General features: G+C 45.6%; 1 protein-coding gene across 2 annotated transcripts in view; it reads right to left on the bottom strand.

Annotated features, from left to right (window-relative positions):
* Window positions 1-24,300, bottom strand: part of LOC121582308 (coiled-coil domain-containing protein 102A) — an 84,037-nt gene that overhangs the window by 32,217 nt on the left and 27,520 nt on the right. Inside the window, exons 2-7 of one of the 2 annotated variants that reach the window (XM_041898023.2) lie at window positions 10,141-10,879; window positions 8,004-8,221; window positions 7,063-7,171; window positions 4,738-4,854; window positions 3,735-3,944; window positions 658-732 (exon numbers count right to left, since the gene is read on the bottom strand). In XM_041898023.2, coding sequence (XP_041753957.1) covers window positions 658-732; window positions 3,735-3,944; window positions 4,738-4,854; window positions 7,063-7,171; window positions 8,004-8,221; window positions 10,141-10,788 — 1,377 coding nt within the window. In that variant the 5' untranslated portion in view covers window positions 10,789-10,879. The remainder of the gene's footprint in view (window positions 1-657; window positions 733-3,734; window positions 3,945-4,737; window positions 4,855-7,062; window positions 7,172-8,003; window positions 8,222-10,140; window positions 10,880-24,300) is intronic. The other variant, XM_041898024.2, reaches the window with a different exon arrangement.

Raw genomic sequence — 24,300 nt, 5'->3', positions numbered from 1 at the left:
CAACCACTTCTTCAACAAAGATAATCTACAGAACCAGGACAATTCAAGTTTAAAGGATACTGTAGAGTTACTACTTCTGATAGGTTCACACACAGTCCCAAATATTGATACCAAACTGCATTCACACAGACAGACAGACAGACAGTGCTATCTCACATAGGGAGAGATCCCCCTGAGGCTTGGCCTTGTACGAGGCCTCTGAGAGGAGGAAGAGTAGAGATAGCCTGTAGGGAGCACAGGGGTAGTGTGTCAGACAGCACACTGATAAACCACTGGTCTGATCTACAGGATGTGACCGGCACTGTGGCTCCAGCTCAGCCTCTGATTAAATGCATGTATCAAACCTCTCTTTACCTCTCTTTCTGCACATTACTTTCTTAATCAATAGGCTGCAGTTCAACTTGTCTTCAATGTGACCAATGGAACCAATACACGCACGCACGCACACACACACACACAGGGGGAACAAACCCACAGTAGCCTACACACCAAGACGGATGACAACACACAGGCACACACACAAACACAGTCCCATTCCCCCTCTCTCTCCTCAGGCCATCTGAATTGCACTGCGACAGAGGACATCAATCTCCTAGCTGGCCGTGAGTTGCTCAGAAAGTCTGAGATGAGGATGGATATGATTTTGGTATCAATCACACTTTGTTCTTTGTCGGTGTCGCCACAGTGTCTTAATCGTCTGTGTGTTTCTCTCCCCCCGTCTCGATCGATACCCTGCTTCAACAACACACAGAGAAGGACATCCATCAGCCACACAGTTTCAATGTCTCCAGCCTGGCCAATCTGTATACTAGAGATACACAAACACTCTCTCTCACAAGCACACACATCCTCAATTCTCCTCTATTCTCTCTGCTCCTCTCTCTCTCAGTGGTGACCTGATTTGTTACCTGTGATAAGTTGCCACAGAGTGTGACGCTCTCATTCCACAGCAGCCAGCTAGAGACCATGTCTGATGAACACATGCTTTGTACGTGTCTGATGAGAGGCATATTTCCTATGTGTCTAACAACCAGGCAGAGACCTAATGACTAAAGATTATTCAGAGCTGTACAGTATGTAATGAAATGTGTTAGCACTGGCGGGAGGCTGCATGCCATGCAGTGCACTGAGCCCTAGCCAGCCTAATGCATTCATGTCATCCAGTGCACAAGGACACTACCCAGTCGGAACAGGCCACCTGCTCTTGATGGATAAGGGTCCTTAATCTCTATGACATGGGCAGAATTTATGGACAGCACAGGATAATGGGGTCCTGTGGCAGTGTAGCACTGTGCATGGGGGACAGATTTGAATTGAAGATTTCAAGGTTCCTCCATCTCCATCTGTCTGTCTGCTCCACATTCACTTTCCTTCCCACTCCTCCTCTCCCAGTTCATGTGAGACTATTTGCAAATAAGTACCCCTCAGTGTGGAAGGCCTAATGTGTGTTAATCCTATAGCCTAGAGGTTAAGCGCATTGCGCCAGCAACTGAAAGGTCTCTGGTTCGAACCCCTGAGCCGACTAAATTAAAAATGTGTTGATGTGCCATTGCTCCTGTAATTATTTTGGGATAAGAGTGTCTGCTAAATGACTCAAATCTAAATGTCCTAGTTACAGGTAGGGCTAGGAATTGCCAGGGACCTTATGATACTTATGTGCAAAGGAGATTTGATGTTCTGAGTGTACAAAACATTAGGAACACCTGCTCTTTCCGTGACATAGACTAACCAGGTGAAAGCTATGATCCCTTAATGATGTCACCTGTTAAATCCACTTTAATCAGTGTAGATGAATGGGAGGAGACAGGTTAAAGAAGGATTTTTAAGCCTTGAGACAATTGAGACATGGATTGTGTATGTGTGCCATGCAGAGGGTGAATGGGCAAGACAAAATATTTAAATGCCTTTGACCGGGGTATGGTAGTAGGTGCCAGCTAACGCTACCTAGGGTAGCAATTTTTTATTTACAAATTGATACTTGGAGACAGATATCAATAAAATATCGTCCCAAAATATACTGAACACAATTATAAATGCAACATGTAAAGTGTTAGTCCCATGTTTCATGAGCCCAGGACCTAGAGGCATGGAGAGACAGCCTTTAGTTATTATGCCCCCAGCCTCTGGAATAGCCTGCCAGAGAACCTGAGGGGGGACAAAACTGTTTAATGTTAATTTCTCTACCATAAGCCACTTCCAACGTCGTTTTAGAGAATTTGGCAGTACGTCCAACCGGCCTCACAACCGCAGACCATGTGTAACCACGCCAGCCCAGTACCTCCACATCCGGCTTCTTCACCAGTGGGATCGTCTGAGGGGGGAGGGGGGTGCTGAGGCCCTTTTGTGGGGAGAAACTCATTCTGATTGGCTGGGCATGGCTCCCCAGGGGATGGGACTGGCTCCCCAGTGGGTGGGTCTATCTATGCCCTTCCAGGCCCACCCATGACTGCGCCCTTGCCCAGTCATGTGAAATCCATAGATCAGGGACCAATGCATTTATTTAAATTGACTGATTTCCTTATATATAACTCAGTAAAATCTTTGAAATTGTTGCATGTTGCGTTTAAATTTTTGTTCAGTATAATATTATGATATGTAAAAAAAGATCCCCATCACAAGTTACAGTGTCCTCAGGTGGAAAAGCCCCAGATGCATGACCCCAGAACTGTATACTGCAGTAAAGGAATCCCAAGGGCACAGGTATTACACAGGTATTCATGTAAGACACCAACAGTGTGGTGTCATACTTGAGTAAAAGTAAAGTTACCTAAATAGAAAATGACTCAAGTAAAAGTGAAAGTCACCCAGTAAAATACTACTTGAGTAAAAGTCTAAAGGTCTTTGGTTTTAAATATACTTAAGTATCAAAAGTAAATGTAATTGCTAAAATCTACTTACGTATCAAAAGTAAAGTAAAAGTATAAATAATTTCACATTCCTTATATTAAGGAAACCAGATGGCACAATTTTATTTATTTTTTATTTATTTACGGATAGCCAGGGGCACAGTCACACACTCAGACATCATTTACAAACAAAGTATTTGTGTTTAGTGAGTCCACCAGATCAGAGGCAGTAGGGATGACCAAGGATGTTCTCTTGATAAGTGTGTGAATTGGACCATTTTCCTGTTCTTTTCTTTAGGAATGTAGTGGAGTTAAAGTAAAAGTTGTCCCAAAAATAAAAAGTTAAGTACAGATACCCCCAAAATCTACTTAAGTAGTACTTTAAAGTATTTTTACTTTAGTACTTTACACCACTGCACACCACATAAAATGCAGCTGACTAAACTCCACTCCATTGTGAAGGAAGTTTCTGATGAACTCCACCAACGGAGTAGAGCTGAGACCAGGCTTTGTGGAATTCAACTCCGACTACATCGATTTGCCCAACGTCAATAATAATTATGAAACGCTTACCTTGTACCTATGTTTGTCCTTTCTTTGTTTGCTGAAATCCATACTTATTAAATAAATGTTAATACACTACAACCACCGACTGTTTGCTCATTGCTGTTGCTCTAAGATTGCAACTCAGCGCAAATGTGCATGTGCCAATTGAATCTCAACAAGGAAACAGTAAGTGGTTGTATTTGACTAATGTTTATTTCAGAAAACAAAGAAAAGGCTCGCAACTAGAGGGCAAACATACTGTAGGTACAAGGTTAGCGTTTCATAATTTACATTATTTGAGACAGTGGTGCACAGAGCGAGTTTCCTGCTCTCTGCTCTCACCTTATTCCTCTCAAACAGCTCAGTCTGGATGGTCTTGAGGTCAGTGTCCAGGGCACTGGCCGCCTGCCGGCGTTTACGGGCCAGCTGTTCTTCAAGGTCCTCCGTCTGCGCACGCAGCTTCTTGTTGTCCCTCTCTAGGGCCAGCTTCTCGGTCTCCAGACGCTCTCGCCGGCCCCACTCAGCAGCGTTCTCCACCTGCAGGCGCTCCATCTGAGGAGGAGTGGGAGGAGGGAGTGATGGTGGAGAGGAGGGAAAACAATGTAAAATCAGAGGGAGAGGACGAGGTCAGAGGGAAAGTTGAAACAACCAATCGCTGTACCAGAGAGGAATATAGAGACGCCTCCCTGCAGTCAGTTAGTCAGTCAGAGCACCAGTGTCCAGGTCGTGACAGTAAAGCCCTTTGTAAATGCTCTACAAGTGAAGAGATGGACCATTAGCATTTTATCATACTCTCCTTTCCTTCAGCCCGGACTGCCAGCCACCACAGCAGAGCCATTAAACATGCACAGGGTGTATTCCCACAGCTGATATCTGAGCAGCACAGAGCAGAGAGGATGTTGCTGCTGGGACAATAAGGAAGAACAGAGGAGAGGGAGAGAAAAGAGAGGAGAGGCGTGAGGCACGTGGGGCTGACAGCGGGCTGGCGTCGGGCCCCCAGGGGCCGCTGGGACAATGTGACACGCGAGGGCTCTCTAAAGAACACTTCAAAGGAGAGGACTCATTCCGCTCCACCATGAGCCACAGGCGTGAAATATACTCTCCAAAAATGACAACTTAGTACGTCAGTGACACACTGCCCACCCAGCCAGCTCCCAATGCCACCATGTCGACTAGTGGGTAACATGGAGTCAGAGACGAGAGTAAACTTGATTGAGTTTAATTGATGTTGAATGGGCTGAATTACTCCCATTAAGTGTAAAGATCTATAAAGCTATGTAAGTCCAGTCCATTACAACCCATTATAGATGGTTAAAAGCCCACTGGCTGTGTGTTTAAGCCTCACCTCTGCACGTAGCTCGGCCAGTTTCTTATCCATACTGGTGCGTGCTCCCAGCTCATCCTCCAGGTCCTCCGACATACGACCCAACTCATCCTGGTGTACCTCCTTCAACATGTTCAGCTGAGAGAGAGAGCGAGAGAGAGAGAGAGAGAGAGAGAGAGAGAGAGAGAGAGAGAGAGAGAGAGAGAGAGAGAGAGAGAGAGAGAGAGAGAGAGAGAGAGAGAGAGAGAGAGAGAAAGATAGATAGATAGATAGATAGATAGATAGATAGATAGATAGATAGATAGATAGATAGATAGATAGATAGATAGAGAGAGAGAGAGAGAGAGAGAGAGAGAGAGAGAGAGAGAGAGAGAGAGAGAGAGAGAGAGAGAGAGAGAGAGAGAGAGAGAGAGAGAGAGAGAGAGAGAGAGAGAGAGAGAGAGAGAGAGAGAGAGAGAGAGAGAGAGAGAGAGAGAGAGAGAGAGAGAGAGAGAGAGAGAGAGAGAGAGAGAGAGAGAGAGAAAAAGAAAGAGAGAGAGAGAGAGAGAGAGAGAGAGAGAGAGAGAGAGTGAGCGACATGGATACAGCCAGACAGCAGGAACTACTACAGGTGTTAAGCTCCTTGGTAAGACTAGACTATGGGCATCCGTGGTCTTAGTGTTAGTTCCCTCTCCTCCTATAAACTGAGCCACCTTCAAGGATGATAAATTCCCATACAACATAATGTTCTCACTCAGCTCTGCAGGCTACAGTGGTTTCTCCATTTAACATCTGAAATCCCACTGTGGTCCAGGTACATATTACACACATGCCACATCTCAACCTTCTCCTCTCCTCTCTGCCCTTCATGATATCCGTAGAGATATCACTGACTACCCTGCCAGTCCATTCATGGTTTTCCAATGACATCGACACACACACGCACAGCTTATCTGCTCTGAGCACAGAGTGCCTCCTAGTGGCTTTCTCCTGTAAACACATACATTTACATTTTAGTCATTTAGCAGATGCTCTTATCCAGAGTGACTTACAGTTAGTGAGTACATACATTTTTCATACTGGCCCCCCGTGGGAATCGAACCCACAACCCTGGCGTTGCAAGCACCATGCTCTACCAACTGAGCTACAGGAGGCCTACAAATTGAGTCCTTTAATAGAGCAAATAGGCAATGGTGACTAAAAACAATATTACCATTCCACGGTTACCTGCGAAAAATGTCAAAGTTGGGGGGAAAAAACAAAAAGGTGCCGCTCTGCAATTCATTTTTTTTCAACGCATACAGATTTGCTTTCTTTTAGTGACATGTCAAGTGCCTCATCTACAGGGCTACAGTCCAAAAAGGTAAGTTCAGTTTGGCAAAAAAGGGGTGAACTACGAGAGTGAACTATCTGCAGGAGATGGCCGTTTCCTTTTTCGGACTCTGATGGCGAGCAACACAGAAAACGTGAATTTCTTTTCTTTATTTTTTTTGTTACCATTATTCTTCTCTCAAAAAGGACATTAACGTTAATAAATAAAGAGGACATTGAAGAGTCTGCTTAGAAGAGTGTCCCAAACTATTGTGTCTATGTATATATTTATATATATTTATATATCTCTATATGTGGTGTTTAATAATAATAATAATAATAATAATAATAATAATAATAATAATAATAATAGTGTCCGGTTCTGAAAGTTGGTGTCCGGTTCTGGGAGTTGGTACAGTATGCCTGCCCTTCAGTTTGGCGCCGATCTGGGGGTTCGTGATAGAAGGCTAAGAGGTGGGCCAAGGGAGGAGGCAGGGGGTTGTGTCTTTCAGAAGCAGGCTTCGTGAAGGTTAAATGGAGGTTTAAGGTCCGTTGCTATGCCTTGCCCTCTTCCACTTTGATGGCCTGGGGTTTGATGGCTCCGGTGCATGGTGCTGGTTTGCCCTGCCAGCCAGGAAGGAACTCCTGGAGGTTTCTGGTCATCAGGCCCCCCGACAGTGCCTTCTCCCCTCACCCACCAGCTGACGCCTATCCCGCAGGGCTGTATTTAGAGTGGGTGGCTCAACTTCATGCCATCCTCCGGCCCCTTGACCCTCTCTCTGAGCCGGCGGCCCTGGCTCTTTGAAGCTGCTGTCTCAGCAGGTGTGTCTGTGTGAGGTGGATGTGTGCCAGTCTGCCAGGCTGTATTGATGTAGGTACGGGGGGTATGGCCATATTCCCATGGCCAATATGATGACAACACTTCTAAAACCACCAGGATGAAAGGGCTGACGTTTGATGCATTTACCCCGTTTGATGCGTGGCCTCAGAGGGCACGTATATGTCCCCTGGACGGGTGTTGGGGGATTAGAACGTAAAGGTGACCCTCAATCTCACCTGTTTCATGGCTTCCTGCTTGGTCTTGTTCTGCTCCTCATATTTGAGTTTCCATTGGTTTAGCTCTGTTTCCAGCTTTTCTATGCTCTTACTGAGTGCATGCTTATCCCTGGGGAGAGAAGATAGTTGGTTAAATACTACTCTAACAACATAGGTAATGACTATTCAACAGAGATAGATCACAAGCCTGCAGAGAACAATCTAAAGCATACACAATATTAGTTCTGAATATTTAATACAGGAAAATAGCTACGCCTATTGAATATGTTTTTGAAGGAAGAGACTTGACAGAACCTGTGTCCCCAAAATACTATGTAACCATGATGCCATCAAAACCGAGTTGGATAGATGTTATGGTTAACTAAAAGTGACAGCTGACTTCGATATTCTGGGCGAATATCTTCTGAGGTCAGCAGGGTGCCTATGGCACTGACAGAATGAATGTTCCAGAATGTTGCAGAATAGCCCAACAGAAACCAGTCTTATAGACAGATGGGCTCTGCCAGATTGTTGGACCTGAAGATGCAGACAAATCACCAGCGAAATCAGCAGCCTCCAGAGAGCTCATAAAACAGTTATGATTCTAATGGAAAAGATAATGGGGCTGATGGTAGTGTTGGCGGGAGTGGGAAGCTGCAGCAGTGCCAGAGCTGAGCTCAGGCCAAAACAGGAGGCTCTGCTTGTAAATTATAAGACTGGCATCCCGGCCAGGGTGGAACAGAGAGAGACAGAGCAGTTACTAGTCTACACTTTCCATACACTCAACATTAATGCTAATTTGATAATGAAATATGATGGATGGATGCATTGTGAAAGGTGTCTCGTATGGCTCCAATTCCATACAAGCCATAATATATCTGAGGAAAGCACCTTCACATAATTAAATATTCCTCAACCTCTCTAAATATTGCCCTCCTTCTCCCTCGATCCCTTCTCCTTACTCGCGTTCCTTGAGCAGGACCTTCTGTGATTCGTCGAGGCGGAGCTGGAGGGCGTTGATCTTGCCGGGGTCCTCCTCCATGGCAGTGATGTCATCCCAGAGCAGCCGGCTGCGGTCCTGGCGACTCAGGGCAGAACGCAGGCTGCTGGCACTACGGGCGTCCCACGAGTCTGGACCCTCCGCCTTGGACCTCAGCACTGACTCCAACAGCTCCAGCTCCTAGGAGAAAGAAAGAAAGAAAGAAAGAAAGAAAGAAAGAAAGAAAGAAAGAAAGAAAGAAAGAAAGAAAGAAAGAAAGAAAGAAAGAAAGAAAGAAAAAAAGAAAAAAAAAGAAAAAAAAAAAAAAAAAGAAAGAAAGAAAGAAAGAAAGAAAGAAAAAAGAAAGAAAGAAAAAAGAAAGAAAGAAAGAAAGAAAGAAAGAAAAAAAGAAAGAAAATAAGAAAGAAAGAAAGAAAAATAGAAAGAAAGAAAGAAAGAAAGAAAGAAAGAAAGAAAGAAAGAAAGAAAGAAAGAAAGAAAGAAAGAAAGAAAGAAAGAGGATATAGAAAGTGGAAGGGAGAATCCGGGAGAATTACCAGTTAGGAGAGAGGAATGAGGAAGAGGGATATATTTCATTCACTGTTAGTCTACACCTGTTGTTTACGAAGCATGTGACAAATAACATTTTATTTGATTAGATGAACCATGTAGTGGAGTCACCCCACTCTGAAACCCTGACGTCAGCCATCACAGCTCCACTCCAAGAGAGAAGGCTGGAGAGCGAAGCATACTCCTAGACTCAATGATTCACTTTTCTTAATTAAACCCCACCAGGGAGACAGGTTTTTCCCTAACTCAACAGCGCCGGTACAGCAGCTATCATATTACCCCCTATCCCCATTTCCTGTCTGTAAAAAATAAATTCCCAGGCCGTTTGACGGAGTAATCAAAAACTGCCTTTTTTTTTTAAACAACACATATTTGTTATTCTCGTCCTTCTCTTCCTCACAGCTAGGATTAAGTATCAAAGGGTTGTCTCTGGGAGTCACGCAGGGCTCCGGACCCTCTGCCAACTTCCTGTTACTGAGAGAGCTGAGCACTAGAGCACAACCATCAGATGGGAGGAAAAACACAGGCTGTTCCCAGCTGTGGCCAGCAGGGGGACCTAGAGGTTAATGTATGAGGTGGAGGTGGGTGGATAGCGCTGCTCCTCTCACCCAGCCCGCCACATGTGGAAGCACTCAGCGTGTCTGTGTAAGACTGAGGGAGAGAACAATGGAGGGGCAGGAAATGGGATTGTATGTGAGCAGCCCCACAATGCCCAGCTCAGCTCCATGCTGCTGTTTATCCAACAGTGATTTATTATCAATGGCCAGCTGCTTGCCTAGGAAGAGCTCCGTGTGTGTGTTGGCCCATGGTGAGCCACTGAGGAAGAATCTCACTGGACATTCTCCTCCAGGTTGTGTTGTATGTCTTCTCATTATTCACTTATTTCCTGTGTTCCCTTTGGCTACAGACTGGGAAACTGAGAAAGGTTATTGCCATTACCTTTCATGCCTGAAGTGGACCTCCTGTTCTGGATGAGTGTGAAAGTGTCTGTCAGAGTGTTTCCATGGAAACAGCAGCCCCCCCTGTGTGTGAGTTGGCTGAAGGTCAAGTCAGATTGCTAATGACACTGATCTGTATTCACTGCTGCTTGAGCTGCATACAGCTGAACACTCCTTGCCAAGATACACATTTCTTAAAAACAGAAACCTCATCTTGTCCAACTCTCAACAACGACTGGGCTCCAATGCTGCAGTACCCAGTCTGTGCCCCCTTGGTAGAAGATAGGGTTGTGCAGGGGGGATTCTATTTTAAGAACAAAAGCTACACTCCAGCAGAGCTCCCACTGAGGCACAATGCTCAGGTAGGAAGACCTCAATAAGGCACAGCTGGAGGTTATGCTCTGAGCCATATCTGCTGCTAGCTCTTCATTAACAAGATGAAACGCTGGCCCAAATAAGTGACTGGTGCTCGATCTTCTACCAAGACCTCCGACCAACCTTTCCCCTGGCTCAGATCTGTGCAAACTATTCTCTGACTGTTCTGGGTTATAGAGTACTATAGAGTCTCTTACTGATATTGTTTGGTTCTAGAGTGTGTGACCATTCTCCCACCTTTTGTCGGTCAGGTTTCTCGGTGTCTACATCTCTCACTGGTTCCTGTTCTGGTGACCCGGGCCCCTCGCCCACCCTGTCCTGATTGCTGTCCACAAGGGGCTGTGAGGAGGAGGAGGATGGGGTGGAGGAGGAGGGTGGTGCTGAGGGGGCGTGGGAGGGTGAGGCCTGGTCAGCACGGAGACGCAGTGCTTCCTGTCTGAGTGTCTCGTTCTCGGAGGCCAGTTCCTGGCGCTCTCGCCGTGCGCCTGTTAGCTCCTTGGTCAGGGCGTCCAGCCTCTGGCGGAGCTGCCGCACCTCGTCCCGTGCCCGGTTCCTCTCGGAACGCACCTTGCTCCACTTCTCCCTCCAGTTGGCCGTGCAGTCCGACCACCAGCGCATGGTCTTCTCCATCTGGGCAGCTCGCGCCCTGGCCTCCTCCAGCTCCCTCAGACGCAGCTCCTCACGGCTCTCCCAGTCCCCAGACTCGCCCAGGCCAGGAGAGAGCAGCAGGGGAGGGCTGGAGCTGGGGGTGCCCCCCGTGGGGCTGGGCGTGTGGGTCAGGCTATCAGGAGAGCGGACCCTGTCCGGCCCCAGGCCCAGGCCACAGAGCAGGCCCGCCCCGGACTTAGCGGCCTCGGCCATGTGGGGGCTAGGGGTGTGGTTCATCACAGAGCCGATGATGATCCAGGGAGAAGCAGGAAACACAAGCGATGCTGTGCACTCAGGAGTGCATGGTCGTCTTTACTCAGTTGGCTACCTGCAGATTCAAACACAAATCAGAGACACTGGTTAGTTGGACAGTCCAGTACAATTTCCTTTGACAGTGGGTCTTAATTCTTTACATGCTCTAGTCTACTCCTATCCTATGATCATTAACCACAACTGCCACAGCAAAACATTCTGGTCGATAAATGAGTAACATAAAGTCCAGTGTCCCTGTGAAGTTCAGAAATATGTTCTCCTGCTAGGTGTGATCTGGGGCCAATCTGAGTAGGTGAGATACAATGGACCATCCTCTTCATACTGTTCTGGTGCCAGTTACAGGAGGTTACAGATGAATGGTCACACGTTAGAGATTATCTAGAGCCAGTACAGCTTGAAGAAAATTGCAACGGTAATTTGCAAACAGCCAATGATGAGAAACGAAGCTTCAACTAGCACCATGGCAACCCAGTAAACCCATTGACCTCAAGCGTGTCCAGACTCCGGCTTAACACCATGGCAACTTGCAGTCCCAAGACACCGATGAATTGGTTACCATAAAGGAAAGTATGCAGAAAGACAGAATGAAAATACTCTACAGACAGGTCATCACTGGTGTACCACACACCCCCACAGTCCCCGCAAGGCGGGGCCCCCCCAGATAGCATTTGAACAGGTCATAAGCCATGGCAAAAATGTTTAGAATTACAGGAAAATAGCTGTAAAACTGCAAAATTGTCTCTCAGCCTCATGGCAAAATGTGTAGAATAGCAGGAAATGTGCTATAAAAAAGTTACATTCTCAGCCTAATTGCAAAATGTGTAGAATAGCATGAGAATAGCTATAGAACTGCACATTTTTGCAGGGTCATGACCCCTGCCAAACACATAAAGAGGTAATTTGCATTTGCTGACAGTGAGGGTAGACATGACAGACAGAAAAAGAAGAGAGGGGGAGAGAGGATAGTGTAAAAGAGAGAGAGAGAGCGAAAAAGAGAGAGCGAGAGAGAGAGAGAGAAAGAGAGAGAGGGCTGAGATGAGACCGTTTGAGCTGGCTTCTTGTAAGGGCAGAAACTGAAATTCTGATCACTAATTTCCGATCCCTAGAGGCAGCGACAGCATGGTTAATCTATGTATGAGAGTGAGGCGACTGAAGAGTCTGATAGGGCAGGAAACTTTGGTGTAAAAGGATATGAATTCTCAAATCAACCCCCCCAAACAAACTCTCTGGAGTGTAAAACATGAGATGAGCCTGGAGTCTAGTGCAGAATCCCTCGCCTGATCACCATCAGAGCCTGTATCTGACAGGTTTACTGCAACTTAATCACACCAAGCCTATAACACAGCGTGTGTGAGGGAGACTCATTTAATGGATCAGTTGCATGGCTGAGCCATAATTATTTTCTCTGGCTTAAGGAAAGCTGTTCTATATGCTGATGAGAGAGACTAAATACAAAAATACACCCACCGTAGGCTACTAGTGTGTGGCACACCAAACGTACAAAGATGCAACTAGTGGAATAAACATAGCAATGATTCTGCAGTAATAGACCAACACATAGTCCAAAACACTGAGCAGCAAACTCACCAGTTCCCTTGAGTAACACATTTATGAGGAACGCTCGTACACCATGCTTTCGCTCAAAGAACTGTCTCTGACTGTTCTCTGCTTGGTCTCCGTACTAGTGGATATCTTGAGGAATCTCAAACACAAAGGAGATGATATGAAAGACCGGGAGCAGTGCCGTGAGATATGTATTATGTATCTATGTAACACCTTCACTGCCTGCAGTCTCCTTGTGATGCATATTCTCCATTTCATGTTCATTAAGATTACGGGGGGGGACGATCTATAACATCTCACTATGCCATGCCATTTTAATGTCCCCTCCATATGAACTCCCTGCCTAGCCCCCCTAGTAGGCACCCACCTCTGTCAATAGCTCGCTCTGTCACTCCCCACCAGGGCTCATGCTAAAGCTCAGAGATGGTGATTTGAGTCAGCTGAGGCAGCCCAGTAGAGTAAGGAGATAACCTCCCACTTCTTTTCACCTGCACTGAACACTATCCCCTGAGAGTCTTGTCTCGTACTCTCTAAAAGGGAGGCAGAGACAGAGAGGGAGATGGTTTGGGCCCTGTCGCCTTTGTAGGACATCTCTGTCAGGGATATGTGACAACAAGCAACTGTCAGGGGGAGATCGCCTGTGAATGTTCGAGACAGGATGTCAGCCAATGAGCAACATACACAGAAACACACACACTGCTCCGTCTGGATCACAAACCATTTCTGTTGTCCCCTCGCATGGAAAGGGAACGCTTTTATGGAGAGAAAAAGTGAACATATATAGGTATGTGGAAAAAGAGGAGAACAGGTGAAGAGACTGACCCAGAAGATAAGGTGGAAAACGAGACACAACTCTTCTATCAGCTAACTGTGGATGTAATCTGAACTGAATCAAGTGAAGACACATAGGAACCGGGGCTAGTAATACAAGAGGGAGACCGAGAAAGCGAAAGAAAGAGAGTGAAAGCAGAGAGGGGCAGAGTGAGGGAGAGAGAAAGGAAAACAGGGGGATACATGGTTCTCGTTAAGTACGTAACCTGAACCTCATCAGACGCAGACAGGAAGGTAGAATGAGAGCAGGAACGAGAGAAGAATGAGAAAGTAAGAGAAGAAATGAAACTGAGAGACAAAAGAAGACCGCAGAAACCCAAAGACGTTGACTGGAAGAGATTGCATTTGGGTATAGAGGAGATAGGCTATAAGAAGGGAAATGTTTGGTCTGTGTCTGGCTGGGAGACAGAGGTTTTGAAGGCTGCAGCTGGACAAGACACCTGGGTGTTTTCGCTGTACATCCACAGTGGTTTAGACCTACATGGAGGGGACAGTACTGTATGGCTTCAATGAATCAATCAAGCACTAAGTTGCTCCTCGGGATCAGGATTGCAAAGAAAATGATCTAGAACTCCTACGTCTATTTTGCAACTGTCTACCATGTGTGTAAGAGGTTGAACAGTCTGCTAAAATACGTTTTTTCAAACAGACAGACAGACATTTCACTTACATGTGGTTACACGAAGGAAAAATTGCATACATTTCCATGAACCGCAGTTGACAAAACCACAGCTACAGTACTCTATCTGTAGACACAGCAGGCTTTTCCTGTCACCTCATTTCAGAGGCCAGGGGTGAAGAGTGTTTGTGTCACAGTGAAAATCACAGTGTGTATATGGGTGCTGAGATAAAGGGATAAGCTGTTGCGTCTCTCTACATAATGATCAAAGACCCATCTCAACAATATCGAAGCCAACTTGACAGACTAGCATTTGTCAACATGCCAATCAAAAGTTCAAGTTGTTCTTCGGACCAATCCATGACCTAGAAGGTCAGCTGCTGTTCTATCAATTATCTCATTGGTTTGAATGGACTATCTGTTGTCTCCCTCTTATGGCTCCAGGGGGTATTTGTTCACCTTCACTGATCTGAGTCTTGTAGGGAAACATCAAAGAGGTGAACAAGGTATTGGACCGGGAAGTGATCCTAATACTGAGTGACTACTGCAGACAGATACAATAAGCACAAACAAAACTCTTGTCAATGAACTCCAAGAGAAAAAAGTGGGGCAAATCAATGTGGCTCTGCAACGGGTGAGTGAAAGAATCAGTGCAAAAGGGAGCGAGTTTCAAAAAGACTCCAGACGGAGAGAAGAGATGGACAGAGACTGAAAACTAGAAAAGAAAGAACAAAGTAAAAGCTGGAGCTGAGTTTTTGCATTTCAATACAATCTGTTCCAAGACAGTGGTATCATGGGTCAGCGATCCCAAAATTAAATGCCTCTATAAATAAGACGATTTCTCTGGGGAACTTCCTTTGGAAACTGGTTCCAGCTGGAGGATCTAAGCTCATGTGGGATGTGTGGAATCCAGCCGATAGCTGCAGGATATTGAGAAATGAAACCCAGAAAGAGAGTAGAGTAGCCTTCACTGGAACCTACCACAGAGACGCACCACCACTCAAAGTAACAGAAACTAATATGAATAGATATGTTTTCTTATAAAGTGTGTTGCGATTTTAAATGCACTTTAAATAAAGTTTAATTTGATTTTTACTGTAAGACAACCATGACATTTATATGCAAATTCTATTCCATCTAGACTTGTGTCTATGTGGGGTAAAATGGTTAGGGAATACAAGGACACAGTGCTGTCACTACACACAGCCTAGTGTTGCTGTGAGAAAACAGTGTCATCAGAAATAGAGGAGAGACAGTGACAGAAATTGAGAACGAGATAGTTAGAACGGCCAGTGCTATTTAGAGGATGCAGGCAGAAAGTTCTACTCACATGTGAAACATTCTCTGTTTACAACTGGATTCAAGTGAAAGAGAGAATGGAACAATATGATTCACTATGGCTGCTACATTGCCAATGCACTTTCCTATTTTTAACAAGACACACAAACAGTATCTTTATATAAAAAGCACAACTGCTTTAGTTGTTACAGGCTGTATTGTGCAATATCTGAAAGAGCATGTGTCCTAGTTGGCTACACTACGGCACCTTGCGGTTTTACACCTGAAACTGCCAAAGGTAGGAAGGAAGTCAAACAGGCTGTGCAGCCTAGGGTCTACAACCGCAGACTGAGGAAGTGTTGTTTTTATATCTTTCTTCCATCTTCGTGAAGCGGAAAGCATTTTTTTTTTGGTCACTGCTTCATCCGTTTTTATCTGAAAAGACACAATACAAACAAACCTGAGTGCTTGTCTCTGCATCTCTTTGCTTAGAAGTGCATAAAACCACTTGAGCAGATCTGAGATGGTAAACCCAGAATGCTATCACTTTCTCTAAGTGCTTTGAGATGTGTTATTGGTGCTACTGTAGGTAAGATAAGACTATCTGGGGCAAACACTTACAGTAAATCAGCATAGGAGGAAACAGTTCACTTCACTACATCAAGTGACCTAAAAAGTACCAAACAATAGTCTCACCAAATATATGTAGGAGTGATGAAGTGAGAACTTCTGGTCCATTTTAATCTAGCTCATGTTATTCAATGGAGAAAATCATTGACCGTGACTTTGGGCTCACTAACGTTAAATCCAACACCATCAGGAAAATGGGTCATGATTTGGTCATCTTGGTCTCATGATATTAAATCTTCAACAAACAGCAACAGCAGAGGGAAGCATTTTGCAAAACGTAAGTACTAGAGACTTAAAAACAAGAAGGCCGAACATATGAACAGTCTGATAAATCTTTTTTCAGTGAAGCTTGTCCAAATACCGCACACAAAGTGTCATACCTCATTAAACTCTCACAGCCTGTAGAGCCTAACTGCTTTGGCACGCCAAAAAATCTCCCTATTCTAGACTCCAGTAAAACAACAACAATCCATGGATTTTAGGGCTTCTTGTTTCCTGTTGGGGCCCTGAATAATGGAGAGGGGGGGACAGGAATGGGATCTGAGTATCACACAGCTGGCATAGCAGTCTCCATCTTCTACATATCAATGACCAGAACAACCTGCCCTGGCTGTGACTGTGCTCTTAATAGGGTCTCCGCCCAGCAGGATGAGGGGGGACAATGAGAGGGCCAGTGGACAGCTGACCAGCAGAGAGATGGGAGTCTGCCGGGGTCATCTCAGAGTCAGGGTCCAATGGTAACAGCCAGGGTGAGAGAGGGGCCTTCTGCACTGCAGAGACTGACTGGTACTGCTGCACATATCAGCAAATTAAAGCTCGCTTTCACTGAGGACATAAAGGTCAACACTAATGTGTCCCCACAAGAATAGTAAACAAACAAAAAATTGTACCAACTGGGGACATTTTATTAGTGTTAGGGTTTTGGGGTTAAGGTTAGGGTTAGGGTTAAGGTTAGGGTTAGTTAGGGGTTAGGGAAAATAGGATTTTGAATGGGACTGAAATGTGTGTCCCCACAAGGTTATTTATACAAGACTGTGTGTGTGTGTGTGTGTGTGTGTGTGTGTGTGTGTGTGTGTGTGTGTGTGTGTGTGTGTGTGTGTGTGTGTGTGTGTGTGTGTGTGTGTGTGTGTGTGTGTGTGTGTGTGTGTGCGTGTGTGTGTGTGTGCGTGTGTGTGGAGGGGGCCGGTGACTGCGGGGGAAAGTGATAGAATAGAAACTGACAGAGGTGTGGGGATGACTGAAGAAGCTGGCTGTTTTAATCCTGTTAGCTCGCATCTTGGCACAGAGAGGGGATGTTTCAACACTAATCAGCCATCAAATAAAGAACCATGACCTTCCAGGGGCCCAAGGGGACATACATGTATCAGAAACGTATTTCTAACTCACCACACACACACATGAATTTACACACACACACACACACACAATCCCATCTTCTGTCCCTGCCTGTGAGTTTGTGTTTTTGAGAGACTGCCCACAGACTATTGGGTTTCCTCTCTAACTCATTACAGCAATGTGAGAGCTGAATGGATTCCCTCCCCAACCCCTTCCCTCAGACTGGAGGTAGGCAGTGAGTAGAGGGCCAGGTGCATGGTGCTAACCATAGAAATATAATTACTAATTCTGTTTTTGTGGTGCTAACCGTGTGGAAGTGGGTGTTTAGGAGGTGCAGCAGAACCTCCCTGTGTAAATAATTGAACCCCAACATAGTGTTTCCTTCACTGGACCCCAACTCCACCATAGTGTATGTATTGTTCACTCAGAATGTACCGACCTTGCCGATAATGAGTCTCAGTAGAGAGAGTTTAAGAATAATGTATTTAATGGCGATCAAGAATTGCCTGCAGTCTCCCTCTGATCCATCTAATCTGATGTGATTCATGTTTAATTTGTTAGAAGACGTGTCATACGCCCTTCATTTAAAAATCCAATCAGTTGCGCCTCAGAGGATATCCCGTCAGTCACCCTTGTGGAGAAGAATCAAGAGAATCACACCAAAGGTTTAACCATGAGCTGTTCATATAATTTACGTGTCAGCCAAAGGTAAACCCAGAGAGAGAATAGTAATCTTGAAAGTTTCACTTCAGGTTGACACCAGGGAGCGATAGGAGGTGATGTGCAGTGCCACCCTGCAGGCAGCTTGAATACATGAATGACTAAAGAGCAGCAGCCAGCTAATTAACACTGGGGCTGATCATGCTAATGACACAGCGCCTGGCCATAGGGCTCTGCTCTACCGCCTACAGGGATTACATCACGTTGTCTCTGTCGCTAACAATAACCAAGGATGTGAGGGGGAGAAGCTAGCTGCCTTCAGGCTACATTGATCTTGCAGTGTTGTCATCCATCCAGCACGTCTGACATAGTCTGAGCAATAATGAATGAAGAGAAGCAGAGTTGTCTTTAACTCGATATCAAATCAAATGAAATCAAATTGTATTGGCCACATGCGCCGAATACAACAGGTGCAGACATTACAGTGAAATGCTTACTTACAGCCCTTAACCAACAGTGCATTTATTTTTAATAAAAAAGTAGAATAAAACAACAAAAAAGTGTTGAGAAAAAAAGAGCAGAAGTAAAATAAAATAACAGTAGGGAGGCTATATATACAGGGGGGTACCGGTGCAGAGTCAATGTGCGGGGGCACCGGCTAGTTGAGGTAGTTGAAGTAATATGTACATGTAGGTAGAGTTAAGTGACTATGCATAAATAATTAACAGAGTAGCAGCAGCGTAAAAAGATGGGGTGGGGGGGCAGAGCAAATAGTCCGGGTAGCCATGATTAGCTGTTCAGGAGTCTTATGGCTTGGGGGTAGAAGCTGTTGAGAAGTATTTTGGACCTAGACTTGGCACTCCGGTACTGCTTGCCGTGTGGTAGCAGAGAGAACAGTCTATGACTAGGGTGGCTGGAGTCTTTGACAATTTTGAGGGCCTTCCTCTGACACCGCCTGGTATAGAGGTCCTGGATGGCAGGGAAGCTTGGCCCCAGTGATGTACTGGGCGTACGCACTACCCTCTGTAGTGCCTTGCGGTCGGAGGCCAAGCAGTTGCCATACCAGGCGGTGATGCAACCAGTCAGGATGCTCTCGATGGTGCAGCTGTATAATTTTTTGAGGATCTGAGGACCCATGCCAAATCTTTTCAGTCTCCTGAAGGGGAATAGGCTTTGTCGTGCCCTCTTCACGACTGTCTTGGTGTGTTTGGACCATGATAGTTCGTTGGTGATGTGGACACCAAGGAACTTGAAGCTCTCAACCTGTTCCACTACAGCCCCGTCGGTGAGAATGGGGGGCGTGCTCAGTCCACTTTTTTTCCCTGTAGTCCACAATCATCTCCTTTGTCTTGGTCACGTTGAGGGAGAGGTTGTTATCCTGGCACCACACGGCCAGGTCTCTGACCTCCTCCCTATAGGCTGTCTCATCGTTGTCGGTGATCAGGCCTACCACTGTTGTGTCGTCTGCAAACTTAATGATGGTGTTGGAGTCGTGCCTGGCCATGCAGTCATGGGTGAACAGGGAGTACAGGAGGGGACTGAGCACGCACCCCTGAGGGGCCCCCGTGTTGAGGATCAGTGTGGCAGATGTGTTGTTACCTACCCTTACCACCTGGGGGCGGCCCGTCAGGAAGTCCAGGGTCCAGTTGCAAAGGGAGGTGTTTAGTCCCAGGATCCTTAGCTTTGTGATGAGCTTTGAGGGCACTATGGTGTTGAATGCTGAGCTGTAGTCAATGAATAGCATTCTCACGTAGGTGTTCCTCTTGTCCAGGTGGGAAAGGGCAGTGTGGAGCGCAATAGAGATTGCATAATCTGTGGATCTGTTGGGGCGGTATGCAAATTGGAGTGGGTCTAGGGTTTCTGGGATAATGGTGTTGATGTGAGCCATGACCAGCTTTTCAAAGCACTTCATGGCTACAGACGTCAGTGCTACGGGTCGGTAGTCATTTAGGCAGGTTATCTTAGAGTCCTTGGGCACGGGGACTATGGTGGTCTGCTTGAAACATGTTGGTATTACAGACTCAGTCAGGGACATGTTGAAAATGTCAGTGAAGACACTTGCCAGTTGGTCAGCACATGCTCGGAGTACACGTCCTGGTAATCCGTCTGGCCCTGCGGCCTTGTGAATGTTGACCTGCTTAAAAGTCTTACTCACATCGGCTACGGAGAGCGTGATCACATAGTCATCCGGAACAGCTGGTGCTTTCATGCATGCTTCAGTGTTGCTTGCCTCGAAGCGAGCATAGAAGTGGTTTAGCTCGTCTGGAAGTCTTGTGTCACTGGGCAGCTCGCGGCTGTGCTTCCCTTTGTAGTCTGTAATAGTTTTCAAGCCCTGCCACATCCGACGAGCGTCAGAGCCGGTGTAGTATTATTCAATAGTTGAATTAGTCCTGTATTGACTCTTTGCCTGTTTGATGGTTCGTCGGAGGGCATAGCGGGATTTCTTATAAGCGTCCGGGTTAGAGTCCCGCTCCTTGAAAGCGGCAGCTCTACCCTTTAGCTCAGTGCGAATGTTTCCTGTAATCCATGGCTTCTGGTTGGGGTATGTACGTACGGTCACTGTGGGGACGACATCATTGATGCACTTATTGATGAAGCCAGTGACTGATGTGGTGTACTCCTCAATGCTATCTGAAGAATCCCGGAACATGTTCCAGTCTAGCAAAACAGTCCTGTAGCTTAGCATCTGCGTCATCTGACCACTTTTTTATTAACCGAGTCACTGGTGCTTCCTGCTTTAGTTTTTGCTTATAAGCAGGAAACAGGAGGATAGAGTTATGGTCAGATTTGCCAAATGGAGGGCGAGGGAGAGCTTTGTATGCGTCTCTGTGTGTGGAGTAAAGGTGGTCTAGAGTTTTTTTCCCTCTGGTTGCACATTTAACATGCTGGTAGAAATTAGGTAGAACGGATTTAAGTTTCCCTGCATTAAAGTCCCCGGCCACTAGGAGCACTGCCTCTGGATGAGCGTTTTCCTGTTGACTTATGGCCTTATACAGCTCATTCAGTGCAATCTTAATGCCAGCATTGGTTTGTGGTGGTAAATAGACAGCTATGAAAAATATAGATGAAAACTCTCTTGGTAAATAGTGTGGTCTACAGCTTATCATAAGATACTCTACCTCAGGTGAGCAAAACCTCGAGACTTCCTTAGTATTTGATTTTGTGCACCAGCTGTTGTTTACAAATATACACAGACCGCCACCCCTTATCTTACCGGAGTCAGCCGTTCTATTCTGCCGATGTAGCGTATAGCCCGCTAGCTGTATTTTGTCCTTGTCGTCGTTCAGCCACGACTCGGTGAAACATAAGATATTACATTTTTTTATGTCCCGTTGGTAGGATAACCGTAATCTTAGGTCATCCAATTTATTCTCAAATGATTGAAGATTGGCTAATAGGATTGATGGGAGTGGCAGTTTACTCGCTCGCCGTCGGATCCTTACAAGGCACCCCGACCTACGTCCACGATATCTCCGTCTCTTCCTCATGCGAATGACGGGGATTTGGGCCTTGTCGGGTGTCTGTAGGATATCCTTCGCGGCCACCTCGTTGAAGAAAAAATCTTAGTCCAAAACGAGGTGAGTAATCGCTGTCCTGATATCCAGAAGCTCTTTTTGGTTATAAGAGACGATGGCAGAAACATTATGTACAAAATAAATTACAAATAACGCGGAAAAACACACATAATAGTACAATTGGTTAGAGGGCTGTAAAACGGCAGCCATCTTCTCCGGCGCCATTGACCAGTATATTAACCGTAATATACAGTATGTTAACCGTAATCTCTCCCGTCCCTTTCAATCATTTACTTACAGTGCCTTGCAAAAGTATTCATCCCCCTTGGTCGTTTTTCCAATTTTGTTGCATTACAACCTGTAATTTAAATTGATTTTTATTTGGATTTCATGTAATGGACATACACAAAATAGTACAAATTGGTGAAGTGAAATGAAAAAAATTCAACAAAAATAAATAACGGAAAAGTGGTGCGCGCATATGTATTCACCCCCTTTGCTACAGTGAGGGAAAAAAGTATTTGATCCCCTGCTGATGTTGTACGTTTGCCCTCTGACAAAGACATTATCAGTCTGTCATTTTAATGGTAGGTTTATTTGAACAGTGAGAGACAGAATAACAACAACAAAATCCAGAAAAATGCATGTCAAAAATGTTATAAGTTGATTTGTATTTTAATGAGGGAAATAAGTATTTGACCCCTCTGCAAAACATGACTTAGTACTTGGTGGCAAAACCCTTGTTGGCAATCATAGAGGTCAGACGTTTCTTGTAGTTGGCCACCAGGTTTGCACACATCTCAGGAGGGATTTTGTCCCACTCCTCTTTGCAGATCTTCTCCAAGTCATTAAGGTTTTGATGCTGACGTTTGGCAACTCGAACCTTCAGCTCCCTCCACAGATGTTCTATGGGATTAAGGTCTGGAGACTGGCTAGGCCACTCCAGGACCTTAATGTGCTTCTTCTTGAGCCACCCCTTTGTTGCCTTGGCCGTGTGTTTTGGGTCATTGTCATGCTGGAATACCCATCCACGACCCATTTTCAATGCCCTGGCTGAGGGAAGGAGGTTCTCACCCAAGATTTGACGGTACATGGCCCCGTCCATCGTCCCTTTGATGCGGTGAAGTTGTACTGTCCCCTTAGCAGAAAAACACCCCCAAAGCATAATGTTTCCACCTGCATGTTTGACGGTGGGGATGGTGTTCTTGGGGTCATAGGCAGCATTCCTCCTCCTCCAAACACGGCGAGTTGAGTTGATGCCAAAGAGCTCCATTTTGGTCTCATCTGACCACAACACTTTCACCCAGTTCTCCTCTGAATCATTCAGATGTTCATTGGCAAACTTCAGATGGGCCTGTATATGTGCTTTCTTGAGCAGGGGGACCTTGCGGGCGCTGCAGGATTTCAGTCCTTCACGGCGTAGTGTGTTACCAATTGTTTTCTTGGTGACTATGGTCCCAGCTGCCTTGAGATCATTGACAAGATCCTCCCGTGTAGTTCTGGGCTGATTCCTCACCGTTCTCCTGATCATTGCAACTCCACGAGGTGAGATCTTGCATGGAGCCCCAGGCCGAGGGAGATTGACAGGTCATTTGTGTTTCTTCCATTTGCGAATAATCGCACCAACTGTTGTCACCTTCTCACCAAGCTGCTTGGCGATGGTCTTGTAGCCCATTCCAGCCTTGTGTAGGTCTACAATCTTGTCCCTGACATCCTTGGAGAGCTCTTTGGTCTTGGCCATGGTGGAGAGTTTGGAATCTGATTGATTGATTGCTTCTGTGGACAGGTGTCTTTTATACAGGTAACAAACTGGATTAGGAGCACTCCCTTTAATAGTGTGCTCCTAATCTCAGCTCGTTACCTGTATAAAAGACACCTGGGAGCCAGAAATCTTTCTGATTGAGAGGGGGTCAAATACTTATTTCCCTCATTAAAATGCAAATCAATTTATAACATTTTTGACATGCGTTTTTCTGGTTTTTTTTGTTGTTATTCTGTCTCTCACTGTTCAAATAAACCTACCATTGAAATTATAGACTGATAATTTCTTTGTCAGTGGGAAAAGTACAAAATCAGCAGGGGATCAAATACTTTTTTCCCTCACTGTATGAAGCCCCTAAATAAGATCTGGTGCAACCAATTACCTTCAGAAGTCACATAATTATTTAAATAAAGTCCACCTGTGTGCAATCTAAGTGTCACATGATCTCAGTATATATACACCTGTTCTGAAAGGCCCCAGAGTCTGCAACACCACTAAGCAAGGGGAACCACCAAGCAAGCGGCACCATGAAGACCAAGGAGCTCTCCAAACAGGTCAGGGACAAAGTTGTGGAGAAGTACAGATCAGGGTTGGGTTATAAAAAAATATCAGAAACTTTGAACATCCCACGGAGCACCATTTAATCCATTATTAAAAAATTGAAAGAATATGGCACCACAACAAACCTGCCAAGAGAGGGCCGCCCACCAAAACTCACGGACCAGGCAAGGAGGGCATTAATCAGAGAGGCAACAAAGAGACCAAAGATAGGTCAGGGACAAACCAAAGAGCTCTCCAAGGAGCTGCAAAGCTCCACAGCGGAGATTGGAGTATCTGTCTATAGGACCACTTTAAGCCGTACACTCCACAGAGCTGGGCTTTACGGAAGGGTGGCCAGAAAAAAAGCCATTGCTTAAAGAAAAAAATAAGCAAACACGTTTGGTATTCGCCAAAAGCCATGTGTTAGACTCCCCAAACATATAGAAGAAGGTACTCTGGTCAGATGAGACAAAAATTGAGCTTTTTGGCCACCAAGGAAAACGCTATGTCTGGCGCAAACCCAACACTTCTCATCACCCCGAGAACACCAACCCTCATGCTGTGGGGATGTTTTTCATCGGCAGGGACTAGGAAACTGGTCAGAATTGAAGGAATGATGGATGGCGCTAATACAGGGAAATTCTTGAGGGAAACCTGTTTCAGTCTTCCAGAGAATTGAGACTGGGACGGAGGTTCACCTTCCAGCAGGACAATGACCCTAAGCATACTGCTAAAGCAACACT

Source organism: Coregonus clupeaformis, chromosome 15 (assembly GCF_020615455.1).
Source record: "Coregonus clupeaformis isolate EN_2021a chromosome 15, ASM2061545v1, whole genome shotgun sequence".
NCBI lineage: Eukaryota > Metazoa > Chordata > Actinopteri > Salmoniformes > Salmonidae > Coregonus > Coregonus clupeaformis.
Note: the sequence above shows the minus strand (reverse complement) of the source record. Positions and strands in the feature narration are given on the sequence as shown.